The following is a 15,545-nucleotide window of genomic DNA, read 5'->3' as shown; positions in this document are numbered from 1 at the left end:
GTGCTGTATCAATGAACCCTCAGATTAGACTGCGCCACAGCATCCTACACCTCATTCCAAAGATACCAGAGCAGGTAAAGTAGCCCATTTGAAGCTCCATGCTCTTATGACTTACCAGCTTCCAGTATCCATTTTTGACCATTTAGAGTTAGCACAGGTATCTTTGCACAGAAGTGTGGATACACCTTCAATCCCACCATGTTTTAGAATCTGGTTACTGCAGTCATCCCTGATACAGTCAACCAGTGAGTTAGTTTTGTTCCTGACGCACATATTGAATAAGCGGGGCTGTTGCAGGATCAAAGATTTGAGTTAGACATACCTGCAGCTCTCCTGTGCTATGAGATGGAAAAGAATGTAACTGAGAAGGGAGACTTGTTGTCATGTTGCAGTCATTAGGTCTCTGAACGTGGTAGCATTCAGAGCACGGGCACTGAAGATATACAGTCTCTGTTTGTAGCCTTTACCCAAATGAAGAAATTTATCAGTCATAAGAAAATATACATTTATACATTGGGATTTGCTTGGCTGGGTCCTCTGCTGCGTTTCGTTCCTCAAGGGACTCTTCATCAGCTGGCATATGGCCTGTGTTTGCGTGGTATTTCAATGCTTTGTTGGTTTTACGCTTGCTAGGGAGCCCCCAATGCAGCAGGGATTCCCAGTAAGGTGTTTATAGGCCATGTCTGCTTTCTAGTCTGCTATGTTCATTTTTGGATCAGTGTCAAACGCTACTGGATTGTATAACCTTAGTGTAAGCCTGATAGTTGAGTTCTCGTGTCTTGCTATCCAGGATAGGCACAGTTCCTCATGCAATTGGGAATTCAGTCTTTTAAGCAAGCCTTTCTAACCCAGGTAAGTTACAAAATACCATACCTGGAAAGCATTCATCCTGCTTATCACTTGGTTTACCTCTGCTTGATTTCTAGTCTGATGAATCTCCAGGTCCATTGAAGTTAGAAAACAAATATTTATTATACTATCAGAAAGAAAAATAAAATAGAGCTGTTATTAACAAAGGCTGCTCAATTTTTGCTTTATGTAGGTTGCCAAGGTGACCATTTTCCTGCTATGTAAAAGGAATTTTACAGAGTTTATAAATACAGTATTTAAAATTGCATAACACAGGATACCTGAATGCTAATATCCAATGCTGCTATTAAACACTATGTGGCTGCTGTTATAAAATAACGTTAAGTACAAATATTTTTCCATTCAAAAGTAAATTTCATGATTATAAGTAAATGTTATTTCAGTTTTTACAGTTCTGGATTTCTTTTATAAATTATATCGTTGTTTTAGTGGGTTTTTTCCCATACAAATGCTTCTTTTTTAACAATGTTACTTTGTTCTGATATGCACATTATCAGGCAAAATAGTTGGCATTGTTCAGTAGTGAACTGCCATACAAAGATTTGGTTTTGTTTCAACATCCTATGTCACCAGTTGCAAGTAAGTGAGGCTTATTTATATATTTCAGTGCAAGTCATAGTTCATAAGCTCTTCAGCTATGCAAATTGACTTGCAGCTGAGATATAGTAATTTGTTTAGACAACAGCAAGAATGAATAGCCATATCAGTCATTATAGTAGATCTTTTCTGTTTTAGAATTCATTATTTTCTCTTGTCCTCTGTCTCTTGGTTTAGCATTGTTGTGTCAGAAGTGCAACACAAACTTAAATTTCATACAGAAAATTGTTTCCTGAATCATACATTTAAGCACATATGCCAATAAAGGGAAATGTTATGATTGACCATTACAATATTACAGTGTACCTCTAGTCTGAAAAAGTAATCTATTTTGAAAAATGCATCTTTGTACATGATAGACTAGCACTCTTCATTATGTCACTGACTTCAAAGTTGTTGCTTTTCTGAAGTAGAATTTTTGTTGATCTGTAAACCTTGGAGTCAACTTTGACTTCAGTATTCAAGGGGTTGTGACCCTTTTTAGAAAATACAAATAGATAAACTGAACAGGCATGGCTTGGAATTACTAATCCCATAAACGTGGAACCCACAATGTTGTCGTTATAAAAAATTGTGTTCTGTTTTTAAATGTTTTTAGGCAGATTTAATACAAGAGATTTTAGCACTTAACTGATTGCTAAAGCTTACATCAAAAGGAAGAAATTACTGCCAACATTTGTATTTTTAAAGGTAGCTTTCCATAGAGCTGCTTCATTTCACCTCAAGCAGGGTGCTTTCTTTTTCATGCTTAACAAGTATGTTTTCTTGTTGCTCTTATGGGCTTGATGTGTGCTAGTCTTTACTAAAGTATGTCATGTACTTCAGTGCCAGGTTACTTGTAATGCTTTGTTACTTTCCTGCTCTTGGTTTTTTGGTGAAGATAACAGCATAAATAAATTAGGTTCATCTTGTCTGAATTCAGAAACTGCTTTCTCTTTGTAAAAAAAAACAAAAAAACAAAAAAAACAACAACACAGCTCCAGCAGAATAGATTTAAAAAGTCCCACAGAATTGGCTTTTTCTGTTCCTGTAACTTTGCAATGAAATGCTGTATAATTATTCATCACTTATCATGCAATGCTACTGAAACAGAAACATTGATGTTGTTTTGAGAAAACAATTATAAAAGCTGCTGGCAGGGCATTTTATTGCTGTTAACTTTTCAAGGCACAAGTTGTTCAGAAGTTATCAGCTGGTTTAAAAATTGAACACTGTGTCTTGATACAAATTTTTCTTACAAAATGAAAATATGTATGCAGGATGCTGGAGATGTATGTTGATATGAATAATTTGGTTCTGAAGTGCTTTTTCTTTTTCAGTCATACGATAACGGGCTGGCACAGGGAGCTGGGCTGGAATCTCATGGTAAGGCCGTCAAAATGTTTTCTCCACTCTAAAAATGGCTATAGTGAACTTTTAAGCTGCTTTCCACACTTCTGGTATTCAGCATTCCTATCATGCTTTCCCTCCCTTTGGATATTTTGGGTGGTTAAGGAAGTACAATAAATCCAAAGCATCTCTTAGAATGTGTTGCCATCCTTTTTCCTATGACCCTACGGTCTTACCCGTGTTTGGTGGCATAGAGAGAGAGTGCTAAACGGTTTTGCTCTCTGTTGTTCTTATCTAACTAACTCTTAAAGGATGGGACCTAAGCTGTATATTGGGAGAGCAGCCTCCTTACAATGTTAACATTTCTGTTTTGTGAGTCCTGCAAGTGTCCTCATGCAGCTTTCCTTCATGAGGATGCTCTCCAGTTCAGACAGCCTCAGATAAACCCTATCATCGTTTCCTGTGCTGAACCACAAAGTCAATGTGGGGTTAAATTTTAGGTCTACAGTTAGCTCTTATAAGCAGCAAGCTGAAAAGCATGAAGTCAGGAATTCTTAACTTGCTGTTTTCAGTGCAAACATTATTTATTTGTCTGTGGCAATAATTGCTAGAGCAGTTGGGTCATTTCTAATATGGAAAAGACAACGTTATTATGTGTGTACGTGTATGTTAAAGGTTTGATAACCTTATACTGAACACTGGTTCTTGCATGATGTCATGATGATTGTTCCATGGCATGTTGGAAACCAAAAACTCATTTCATAGGGATTATTTAATAATGTCTACAGTTAACAAATTTAACCATGGTTCCTTAGCATTCCACCATGCTTTTTGCTCTAGAGTCTCTTCTATGTATTGATGCTAGAATGAAGTTAGTAGTGAAGTACAGGAGCCTAATTCTCACTGGACCAAGTTCACAGCATGTTTATATTGCTAGCGGTGTGTCTTGATCTAAATGAGTCCACATATTGCCTCAACAACTTAATTTAGGTTCTTACCCAGGCAGTTTTTAACCTAAGTGTATGCTATGGCATATTCCATAATAACAAGGATTAGGTAGACTCAGATAAAGTAATTCACTACCAAATTGTAGTGTGGTTTCAGGAAATCTTGACAGTTTAGTTAGTGTGAAAGTGATGCAGAAATTACTTGAGATTCCTGTTTTGTTTTGGACTTCAGTCTATTCTCTTGAAGTCTGGAGCACCACTGTGTGTTTTGCAGTGTTCTTTATAGTTTTAATGGGGTCCTTAGACTTTCATAGTGTAGACACCATCTTGAAATGGATATGGTCTTGTGGTCCCCTTCTGTCCATCAGAGAAATGTTCTATATCAGCAATTTTAGGGAAGTACTTGGTGTTTACTGTCAGTGCAGTGAGAAGATGGTGGAGTGATCAGTTCCCAGCAGGCCAGCTGCAGTGTAAGAAGCTTCGTGGTGGTACATTTTTATTGTAAACCTGCTGAAGTGTAGCAGTAAGGGAGTCTGGAACAATGCACAACTGCTGGCAGCTTGTAACTAGTTGGATTTTTGAGCAAGAGCTAACTAAATATACTGCCAGGTTACCTACAATGTACTTCAGGAATTTGGCTACTTCAGTAATTTGATGTGGAAGTCTAGCTTTTCCCTCTGTGACCACACCCCCCACCCCGATTGAAGGAAAATGACTGATATTTGTTCTAGTGTAACTGTAGCATTAATTTGATTAATAAACGATCATTCATTGGCTCTAGTGAGAGCAGTTGAATCGGAACCGGGGGTGAGGAAGGGGATGCCCTGGGAGGAGAGGGTTCAGCAGTTTTCTGTTTCTGTGCCTCAAATCGTCCCAGCTGGAGCACTAGCAGAAAGAAGGCAAAGGTCCTTATTGTGGCTTAAAAACAATAGTGAATGTTCTGTAGAAATAAAGGATGGAATGACTTTATCTTCCCCCTTCTTTCACTGGAAATTTCTCTCTCTCCCCAACCTTATGATCCTTCTTTTTCCCCGACATGATGAGATTTATTGTAGGGGGTAGTGAATTGGAAATTTTTCTTCCCTTTAATTTTTCTACATTGGAGTGGTATAGATCATAGTTTCTCAACCTGTGGTACATGTACCCCTGGGGGTACCTGGGCACCCCAACACTCTCTCTCTCTTATCCTCTTTTCTTCTCTCTCTTGCCCCTTCCTCCTCTCAAAACTATGGCAAGAAATTTGGTGCGCCATGCATTGCGGTGCTTTAAATTTCCCAGTAATAATTTGGCATGCCGCGTTTTGCATGGCACTGGGTTCAGCCCTTCTAGCTTTGGTCAACATCACCTCTAGCCCAGGTACATACTTGAGTTGTGCACCCCTGGTGTAAAAGGTGGCAATCCTACCCACACCCGATCAGACATCTGTCATATCACGGCCTTATATACACAGCCCTTCTTCCAACATATGGCACACATTAGTCTGTAAATATAAACTCCCCTGAAAAACTGAGTGTTGGGGTACTTATTAAAATTTTTAGAAGTTAAGGGGTACTTGCTACTTAAAAGTTGAGAAACACTGGTATAGATAGCTTGCTTACTGTGTCTCTGAATTTGCCAGCATCGTTTGAGAGAGATTTCTGGATTCCTGTTCATTTGCTTGTGGATTACATATGGAAACAGGTCTGCAGCAGTGAATACAGCACAGTTGCATCAATGTTTACTACTTATATGAATGGTGCAGCACTGATGGAGCCTCCAGCTGTAAGGAAATTAATCTCTCGTCACTGTAAAATAGTGCATGTAATTTTTTTTGTGGCGGGTGTCTGTGCCAGACAAAGGGTTACTTTTCCTCTGGAGTTTAGATTTCAAATCAGCTTTTCTAATTAAGCAGGCTTCTGATTTATTTATTTTTTTGTATTATGCTGTAGCTTTTATGATCTCAGATAGCCAGATCCTCACTAAGGCTAAATTTCTATTTCAAAGCATCACAGAGACTATTCTTCTTCTCCTTGCAGGTGGCTCCACGTTTTGTGGAATTGCATCATTGTGCTTGATGGGTAAATTGGAGGAAGTCTTCTCTGAGAAAGAACTGAACAGGATAAGAAGATGGTGTATAATGAGACAACAGAATGGCTACCATGGACGGCCCAACAAACCTGTGGACACGTGTTACTCCTTCTGGGTGGGAGCAACTCTTAAGGTAATACAGTAGTGAGACATTTTTATATATTTATTAGCTAGTTTAACTCCTTTATCTGTCACTGCTGCAGCATAGTTGCATCCAGTGCAGGTTGGTATGACCTTAAAATTGCTATCTTGCTCTCTGCACTTTGTACTGTACTATAGTTATCTAGTACTTTTTTGCAAAAATGTAGGGCCTTAACTCTTACTAGATTTATGCTCTGTTGCACCAATTAAATATTAATACTTTTGTTCATGTATTGTTGAACCACTCATTTCTTTTCAGCTCTTAAAAATATTCCAGTATACCAATTTTGAGAAAAACAGGAATTACATCTTGTCAACTCAAGATCGCCTTGTTGGTGGATTTGCAAAGTGGCCAGACAGCCATCCAGGTAAACTACTCTCACAAATCTGGGGTATTTTTTATGTCTCAATTTAGTCCAACAGGTCTCTCATACTTTTTATTAAATTTAATTGTTTTCCTCTCAAAAATGTGGGCAATAAAAGCTATAAAATATAACGGACTGTCATAACATGAAGTATACACATTTCCCTCTACCACTTTTCCTTGTTTATTGCTGCAGCAAATTAGTCTCTTATGTAAAGGGGACATAAAACAGAGTTTAGACTCTGGATTGCATTTTCTTTAGTTTTTCTGATCACTTTTTAACTAAAGAACTTGTGTAATAAGTAACCATGTAGTCTTAACAGAGATGGCAACTGGAGTGGTTCTGTCCACATGATAATACCCCAAAGGAAGTATGTATTTACCATAAGGTTTCCAGCAAAAGAATCATTGCATGAGAATGTATTCTTCTTGAACCTACTTGTATTTGCTATGCTGCTTTGAGATCAGTCACTGTCACCATAGTAGAGCCATTCCTCTCTATCTTGATGTGCTCCTTTTTTAGCACACTAAAATGCAATCTGTTTAAAACCTGAGCTGTATAAAAGATATCTTGTACTATCAAAGTTGGATGTATGAAGGAATAAGGCTTAAGGTTGGTAAGGCTAAAGGTAAACCTTACTTTCTTTGGGTTTTCATTAAGTGCACACATGAACACTATGTAATTCCCTTCAAAGTGAGTCTTCTCTGATTCTGCTACCAAGGCCCTCTTTTGAAGGTGGTAAGCTTCTGTGCCTGATTTATAGACAGGCTGAATGTAGAACTGGAGGATTTAGAACTTCATTCTAATGATTAGTGTAGGATGTCTCTAGAAAACTTCACTGGTATGCCAAGCACTTAGTAGCCCTGGCACCTTGCAAAATACAGCTTATTTCTTAGTACTTATTAGCCTTGGCAGCTTGTGTGACCTGTATGTGTGTTACGCAGTTTTGCTGCTTTTGAATATCACCTGTGTGCAACTTCACAAAGCTTAAGTCAGATATGAGGGAGGGAATGCAGGTCTGCTTTGAAGAGTGACCTCATGAAAACTGTCTCTTACATTTCCACTTATGCATGTCTGTGGCTTCTATTACAAAACCGCACAGCTGAAATGGTAACTGCTATCCCTGAAGAATCTGCTTGGCGTCTGGGAGTTGAGCTTTGTTCTTTCTGGCTTGTACAATATCTGCATAATGCAGATTTTTCCAGCCTAATGCTGTCTTCAGTTACACCCTTTGTCTTTAAAACATACCATCAGGATGAAACAGTCCTGTTACTTTCACTATAACATCCACATCTAGAGGTAGGAAGGACAGTAGTCCTGTAAACTGAGCTCAAGTTTGTTGATGCGAGAATCAGGAAAGAGATGGGTCACTTTCCTTGAGCTTCTTTGGTTCTGCAGAGGAGTGTTAAACTTGCCTTTGTCACTGAAGTAAGTGAGTGTGACTCTATATGCACCAGAGCAAGTCTATTTAATATGTGGATGCTATTTTTGTATAGTCATTTTTCAAGTTGTGATTTTGTTCCGATCTCCTTTGACTTCTCTATTGATATAAGGAGTCTTTTTACTCTTTGATCTTTGAAACTGCAACCTGTGTCAGTATCTTGCGGCTCAAATAGTAATCTTCAGGAAGAAAGATTACATCTAAGTTTTGTGTAACTGAAGAAAAATTGTACATAGCTAATAGATATAGAGATTTAATTTGGTGATACCATATTGGTTGTAAAGTTACTCTGATTTGATTCTCCCCCTGCCCTTACTTCAGTTGAGCATTCATGTTAATAGGTGGTCATCTGATGAAACCCTAGATTTTGAAATTAGTGTTGAAAGCTTCAGATTCCAAATGTTCTGGCTTTGTACAGTTGTGAATGTAGCTCTTGAGCTGATGTTAACTGAAGGGTGGGGGCGGGGGGATATAATGGTAAGTAGAAAGACAAAATGGTTTTTTTTTGCGTTTAATGGACCAGAAAGGATACAAATGTTTTTCAGCATTAAGAAAATTAAAATGCAATCATTTCTCATCTTAATTTGCATTGTACTAAAGACCAAAGAATTGGTGGATCTTCAGTCTTATCATGCTGTTTAGCACTGGTTCTTAACTTACCATCACCAAGTCTTTAATTATGGACCAGTATAATTCTACATCTCTGGGCTGGGAGCTAAGAAACTTTTTGTTCTGTGCTTGTAGGATCCATTGTAGTTAGCTGTGCAGCTGAACACCCATTCAAGATTGTACACAATTTGAGAACACAGTACCTTAAACCTCACAAAACCCCAGTAGCGATGTTACTGCTCTTTTGCAGATGAGGAAGGGGAAGTGTAGATTTGTCCAAAAATTTGATGTTAAAGCAGTAGACTTCAAACATCAAGTTGGCTTGTATGTTAATCACTAATAAATCACATGCACTTTAATTGTGCTTCCAGTTAGGTAAGCAAAAGCAGATCTTTGTTTAAAAGGCTTTCAGATTTATATATTTAAGATTGACATCTGTCTTATGTTAATTTTGCTGGTATCCAGTGATAAGTGATCAGTACAAGACTTTTTTGTGAATAAGCCAGTTTTGAAAAACGAAGAACGACTTGGTTGTCCTTCACTGCTTATGCATCAGTCTTGGTAAAGAGAGTTTCTTCAGGGGAAAATAGACACCAACACAATTGCCTGTGTTCCTGTTGGTCCAAAACAGTGAGACCTTATCTGAGTCTTATACTGTACACCTCAGTGTAGTATCTGAATTACCTAAACTTTAAAATTCAATGCAAAACTAAGAAAATGAAGAGTGAATTGAAAGTGTATATAAAGGCACAGATGAAGCAGAAAGAAGACTGGAAATGAAGAGTTACTTTGATTAAAGCACAAGGATCAAGAAGAACGTAGAAATAAGCACTTTGAAAACATTAAAAGTAGAGGTGCACTGACATATCAGTTCATATTGGATCGGCACCAATAAAAAGAAAATTGACGTTGTCAGCAATTGGGTCTTTTTGACCAGTGTGGCTGATAATGTCACCAATAAATAAATGCCACATGCATGCATGCAGCTAGAGCATGCATGTGGCCAGGAATGCAGCCTGGCAGTGTGGAAAGCAGCGTCCAGATGGTAAGTCAGTGGTGGGGAAGGGTTGTGAGGAAGGGAAGGGGCATGCGGGATGCAGATCAAGGCCCACATGGTGAGGGAGGGAGTGGGACAGGGGAAGGTGCTGCCCAGCCAGAGCAGGGTGGGGTGTGGGATGGAGCTGCGGAAGGCTTATCTGGGGGCGTGGGGCACTGGAGAGGGAGGCAGCTTCTCAGAGGCATGGGGAGCATGTGCCCCCTGGATTTGTGCACAGGGCGAGGATGGACTGCTTACTGCAGGCCTGGGGCTGTAGCAGCCTCTTCCCAGCATGGGGGTGTGACAGGTGGCAGCAGCGCTGGGAGTGGGGGCTGTGGGGTGGGTTATAGCCACCCTCAAATTTGCTGTAGCGCACCTGCCCTGCCCACCCTGAGCACAGCTCTGGCCCAGCCCCCTGGCAAGGAGAGGCTGGTACAGCCTCTGGCCCCAGCTCACAGCAGGCAGCCTGCCCTTGCCCCGCATACAAATCTGGGGGGCCCATGCCCCTCATTCCTCCCCCCTGGGATGCATGCAGCAACAGGGAACTGTTTCCCCTGCCCCCAATCCCTGTGTACCCTCCTGAATGAGGCTTCATCCACCACCCCAGCTGGGTGTAGTACCTGCCCCAGCCCAATCCCTCCCTCACTGCAGGGGCCTCGATCTGCTCCACACTATGCCCCTTCCCTCCCTCAGTCTCCTTCCCCCACCATAGACTTACCAGCTGGATGCTGCTCTCCATGCTGTCGGGCTGCATATCAACTATCAGATCAGTATCGGCTGATATGGCTGGTTAATAATTGGCCGTCGGTATTGGCCAGAAAAATCTTTATTGGTGCACCCTTAATTAAAAGTGAAGTTATGAGTAAATGTAAACTGAGACTTGTTTAGGAAGCACTGTAAATGAAAGTTGTCTTATCCAATCATTGCAGGTCTGAATGTCTTAAATTATTAGGCTATCTGCTATCTATTTGACTCTTTCACTAAATTTTGGTTGTGCAACACTTCTAGTCTTCAGAAGCCTTAACTGATAGTGACTGACTTGTTTCAAACAAAGCTATGTCAGAATAGGTATGTTTTGACCTATCCTAAATTCTGCATTAGTCTCCACTACTTCACAACCTCCTGATTAAGCCTACCAGATAGCCATATATGGACGATCAGGCAATAGTTTGTAATGGGGTTTTAGCGAACATTCTTTGTTTTTTTCCTGTGGGAGAGCTCTCCATGGCAGACATATTTGCCATATATAGTGAACTATGGTCTGTCTGCATGTTAATGAAGTTTAATGGAGGATTCTTTCATTCAATAAAAATCAAAACATTTGGCTGGCGTTTGTGCAAATACATTCTTGAAAAATCTGTTCAGTCACCTGTGAAATTACAGTGAAACTCACCTAAGTACATTATGGAGCATTGATCTGCCTGAGAGAGTCAAGTTAGGGGTATGGTTTCCCATGGGGAGTGGGGGAAGTGTGGGGAATCTTTCTGTGTTTATGGTGGTATTATGTTCATGGTTATAGTTCCTAGTTTTCATATATACCTTGCTGTTTCAATAATTCATGTCATCTCATCTGCAGAGTCTCCTGCTGTACCCAAGAACAATGTTCCTATGCTCAAAAATATCTTCTGCCTATTTGTAGCAGGAAATGTTTAGACCAGTGGTGGCCAGCCTGTGATCTGTGTTCCTCAAGTGGCACAGACAGTCCATGTGTGTGGCATGTGGCAGATTGGGGAGGGGACATCAGCAGCAAAGTGGCAAACAGAGCATGGAGCAGAAAAGCAGCAGCATATCAGGCAGGTAGCATGGGGCAGGAAACAAAGCAGAGCAGCAGATCAGTTGGAGAGCACAGGGAAGGAAGAAGAAAGAGCAGCAGATGGGCAAGGGAAGGAGGTCAGAGTAGTACTCAGGGAGGGTGCAGGGCTAATTTATGGTACTTCTGTCAAGAGGGTCAATTCTCACTGCTTGAGAATATTGACTCTGAGAAACACACTCTTTAGGTAAAGACCATCTCCTCCCTAGCCTGAAGTAACTACTGTTAGTTGGCAAAGGCCTTTGCTGAATAAAGTTGAGATTCCTAGAATACATTCTCAGATTTCAGGCCTTTCCTCAATACTCTTTATGACCTAGTTAATTACTGTGTTTTCTCATGTGTAACACCCTTTTTCATCAAAACCAGCTGAAAATCCATCAAGAAAATCCACTCTTAAGGAGCCCAGAAATATGGTGGCTGTAGAGCAGTGGTAGCATTAACTGGTGCAGCTATGGGAGCTATGACAATTAAAGGTACCACTACTCCCCTGCCACTAAATTTCTAAACCCATGGAGAGGCCCCCGCACCCAGCTGGATGACATGTTCCTACATGCTAGACGGGGCAGTGCATGGGGTTGGTCTGTGGCTGGACTTGACACATGGTCCTGGACTTATCTGGCATGCAAGACTGGCAATAGGTTTGGCTCCCTGGCTGCTACCACTGACTTTCTTCTAGGAAAACTCCTTGTTTTCTCCACCCTGCCTTTAACAACAAGGTAGATATTATACCAGGAGGCCATGGTTTATGTCAGGGGTTCTTAAACTTTGTTATACCGCAACCCCAAGCGCTGGATGGTAGGAGACAGGAAGCTCGCATGTGGTAGCCACTGCCACCCCTCTGCACGATACTTCCCCACATCGCTGCCCGTACCCCCTGGGGAGTTTGCGGCCCCATTTTTAAGTTGCTCGTGACCTCCCAGGGGTCATGACCCACAGTTTGAGAACCCCTGGTGTATGTGAACAAATACAGCATGAAATATTTAGATCTGTAGAATAATAAAGCAGAAAGTGAAGGGCTTTTCATTTTCTAATTGTTCATTGTCTGGCTAAAATATATTGGTATCTAGAACAGGTGACTGTGTTGCTGCATGGTTCACCACAAAGCTCTTACTATATCCCTTTTTGTCTTGTTTTCAGATGCTTTACATGCCTATTTTGGGATCTGTGGCCTGTCATTAATGGAGGAATCTGGCATTTGCAAAGTTCACCCTGCCCTGAATGTAAGCACCAGAACCTCAGAGCGCCTTCACCACCTCCATGAGATCTGGAAAACTAAGGACTCTAAACAGTGTTCAGATGATATGCATATCTCTACATGACTGATTTAGGCCCAAGTTTAGTGTCGTAGCATCACTGTAGCCCAGGGTTAAAAGCCATGTATAACCAATGTGCTCTTTAAGTGCTGGAGTCCTACAATCAAACCCATGTTCCGGGCATCACTTTGATAGCGAACAGCCTTTGGTGAGTTATTTGGCACTGAGGTAAAAGGAAATAATTTCAGTTATGTAGAAGTTCTTTGCTGCAGGCTCTGTAAAGGCTCTTCAAACAGCTTGTCCTTCTAAGAAATCCCTTGAAGCAAATTTAACTCTTCAGTTTATATTTTTTTTAAATTAGTGCATACTGTGTCAAGCTGTGTAACAGGGAAAGTATTTTCAAAATCTGTTTACATATCATACAGTATAGCACTAAATTTTGGAGTTCTTAATGACCTTATTATTTGACACACTTTTGGGTAGAGAATCTACATTAAGCCTCATTAAAGGTTACCTTTTTTCATCTACTTTCAGATTCCATAATCTTTGTAAAAAAAAATTTAAAAAAATAAAATTATTTTATTCAATATAGAGTGGATTTCTAAAGTTATTAAAATATTCATAATCTCCTTGCACAGCTCCTGCAACAAGGAAGTAGACCAAGGACAGGCAACCCCTGGCACACTTGCCAGTTAGTGGCATGCAGAGCCATTTTCCCCAGCACGCAAGGAGGTGTGTGAGGAAATTGTTTAAACAAAAAATTTAAACAAGTTGCTGCTCTGTGTTCTCCTGAGCAACTGCAGGTCCTAGTACCATGGCAGGCACAGGGGGTGAAGTCAGGAGAACACAGACAAGGATGCAAGTCTGTGTTTTGCTAACCCTAACTCCTGTCCCCAGGCTGCATCCCCCAGCCCAGCCTGGCCCCTGGAGGGAGCTGCTGGAGGGGTGGGATGGGCTTGGGCAGACACTGCACAGGGCCACTGTGTTGGAGGCTCCCAGTGGGTGGATGAGCCCTAGGCCTGGCTGGGGTTCGGGCAGGCAGACACCCTGTCCCACCCGGGTGGGGGCAGCACCAGGGGGCCGGGCACTCAGGCCAGGGTATGGGCGGCATGGGGAGAAAGAGGCGCAGGGTAAGGTGCTGTGGGCAGGCTGACCTAGCTGACCCCTTGGGAAGGGTGGCGCTGGGTGGAAAGCGAGGCTGCCCTGCGGTTCCACGAGCTTGGGCCACAGCTGGTGTGTGGGCAGGAGCGCCCAGCAGCACCCAAGGCAGAGCTCAGTCTGTGCAGCTTTGCAGGGATGGGCCACAGCTGCCCTGCCTGTGAGTGGCACCACCTGGCCAGGGCAGGACATCCAGCTCAGGGGGTCTCCTGGCTCCAGGCTCGGCCTCCCTATGCACAGGGCACAGTCCAAACAGGGCAGAGCTGCCCCTGCTGCAAGGGCCTGGCTGTGGGAGTCTGCCAGGTCCCGGGAATAGCCGCCACAGTTGCCTGACCAAGCCCTGGCCTTGCTGACCGGCAGCTACCCTCCAGGGGCCAGGGCCGGGGCAGGCACTGTGGAGGGCCACTGCACTGCAGGCTCCTGGCTGGCTTGGCCCCAAGCGCCACCTATGGTAGCTGTTCCCAAGGCCCAGGGAGCTCCCATGGCCAGGTCCTTGCACTGGGAGCAGCTCTGCCCTGCTCGCACTGTGCCTGGTGCACAAGGAGGTTGAGTCCAGAGCCAGACATCCCCACCCCGAGCCTAGCATCCTGACCTGGCCAGGCACATCCCCTGGCAGGCAGGGCAGCTGCAGCCCAACACTGCAGAGCTCCATGGGCTGGGCTGGGCTGGGCTGGGCTGGGCCCCACCTCGGGTGTTGCTGGGCACCCCTGCCTGCCTGCTGTGGCCCAAGTCTGCGGAGCCCCAGGGCAGCCCCTGCTTCTCACTTGGCTCCTGCTCTCCTCCAGCTGCTGCCTTCCCAAGGGGTCAGCCTGTCCACAGCAACTCTCCCTGTGCAGCCCAGACCCTGTCCTGAGCACCCAGCTTTGGTGCTCCATAGGGTGGCCATCATAGAGGACAGTCTGGTTGTCTTTTGTTCTCTATTGATATGAAACCCGATGCCTTTATGTCCTCTATTTTTCTCTTCAAGACAAAAATAGAGGACATAAAGGCGTTTGGTTTCATATCAATAGAGGGCAGAGTATCAGAAAACTGGAATGTCCTCTATGATGGCCACCCTAGTGCTCGGCACCCCAGTGCTGCCTCCACGTGGGTGGGGTAGGGACATCTGCTTGCCCGAGCCCCAGCCTTGGGCCCAGGCTTCCCCCGCTCCGGGATCATCGGGGAGGCCTGAGCTCCCCAGCCCTGGTGGCTGCTGCTGGGGTGTTGCTGCCTACCTCCACTGGATGTTGCCCTGAACTAGCAGGCCCAAGCTGTAGCTTGTAGCGGTGGGAGACATGAGCAGGAAAGGACACACCCTCTTTCTTTTCTCCCTTTCTTTTCTTTCCCTCTTTCTTTTTTTTTCTCTCTTCTCTCCTCTCTCTCTCCTTTTCTCTCCTTTTTTCTCTCTTCTCCCCTTTTTCTCTCGTTTTTCTTTTTCTCCTCCTTTTTTCTTTCTTTACCTGTCTTTCATTTTTCTCTCTCCTCTCCTTTTTTCTTTCCCTCGCCCCCCCTTTCTCTTTTTTTCTCTCTCTCATTACAACATGCTTAACAAAAATACACAAGAACAAAGGTAGTATATGAAGTTTTATTTATTGTCATCAGGTTTAGAATCTTTAGAAAACCTGGTATTTACCATAAAAAAAACAACATGTATGATTGTCAACTATATTAATATGCAGTGCGTCCTGCCATGTACCCCCTGCCCCAGTCTTTTTTTCTTGCATGCTGGCACTCTGGCACCTTCCAAGGTAGACATTGCGGGGGGTGTCGACACTCTGGCTAAAAACGTTGCCTACCCTTGAAGTGGACTCTTGTAATTGGCTTTTACTGAAGTATTACTACCTTTGTTGGATTTTAATGTGGTATGGACTAAAAACCTTACAAACAATGAGGAAGAAGAGAACTAGCGGAATCCTCTGGAAAAGGTAGCGCCTGTCCAAATG

At 42.8% G+C, this 15,545-nt stretch overlaps 1 protein-coding gene across 1 annotated transcript in view; it reads left to right on the top strand.

The window, feature by feature from the left end:
- Positions 1–13,054, top strand: part of PGGT1B (protein geranylgeranyltransferase type I subunit beta) — a 67,245-nt gene extending 54,191 nt beyond the window's left edge. The window contains exons 6-9 of the mRNA XM_019516978.1: positions 2,787–2,832; positions 5,759–5,943; positions 6,211–6,319; positions 12,350–13,054. Of these exons, the coding sequence (XP_019372523.1) occupies positions 2,787–2,832; positions 5,759–5,943; positions 6,211–6,319; positions 12,350–12,531 (522 nt within the window). The 3' untranslated portion in view covers positions 12,532–13,054. The remainder of the gene's footprint in view (positions 1–2,786; positions 2,833–5,758; positions 5,944–6,210; positions 6,320–12,349) is intronic.
- The last annotated feature ends 2,491 nt before the right edge of the window (positions 13,055–15,545 follow it).

The sequence above is a fragment of the Gavialis gangeticus genome, unplaced genomic scaffold, assembly GCF_001723915.1.
Source record: "Gavialis gangeticus isolate Ggan-Ray unplaced genomic scaffold, GavGan_comp1, whole genome shotgun sequence".
NCBI classification, from domain to species: domain Eukaryota; kingdom Metazoa; phylum Chordata; order Crocodylia; family Gavialidae; genus Gavialis; species Gavialis gangeticus.
This window is presented reverse-complemented; position numbering and strand designations above follow the sequence as displayed.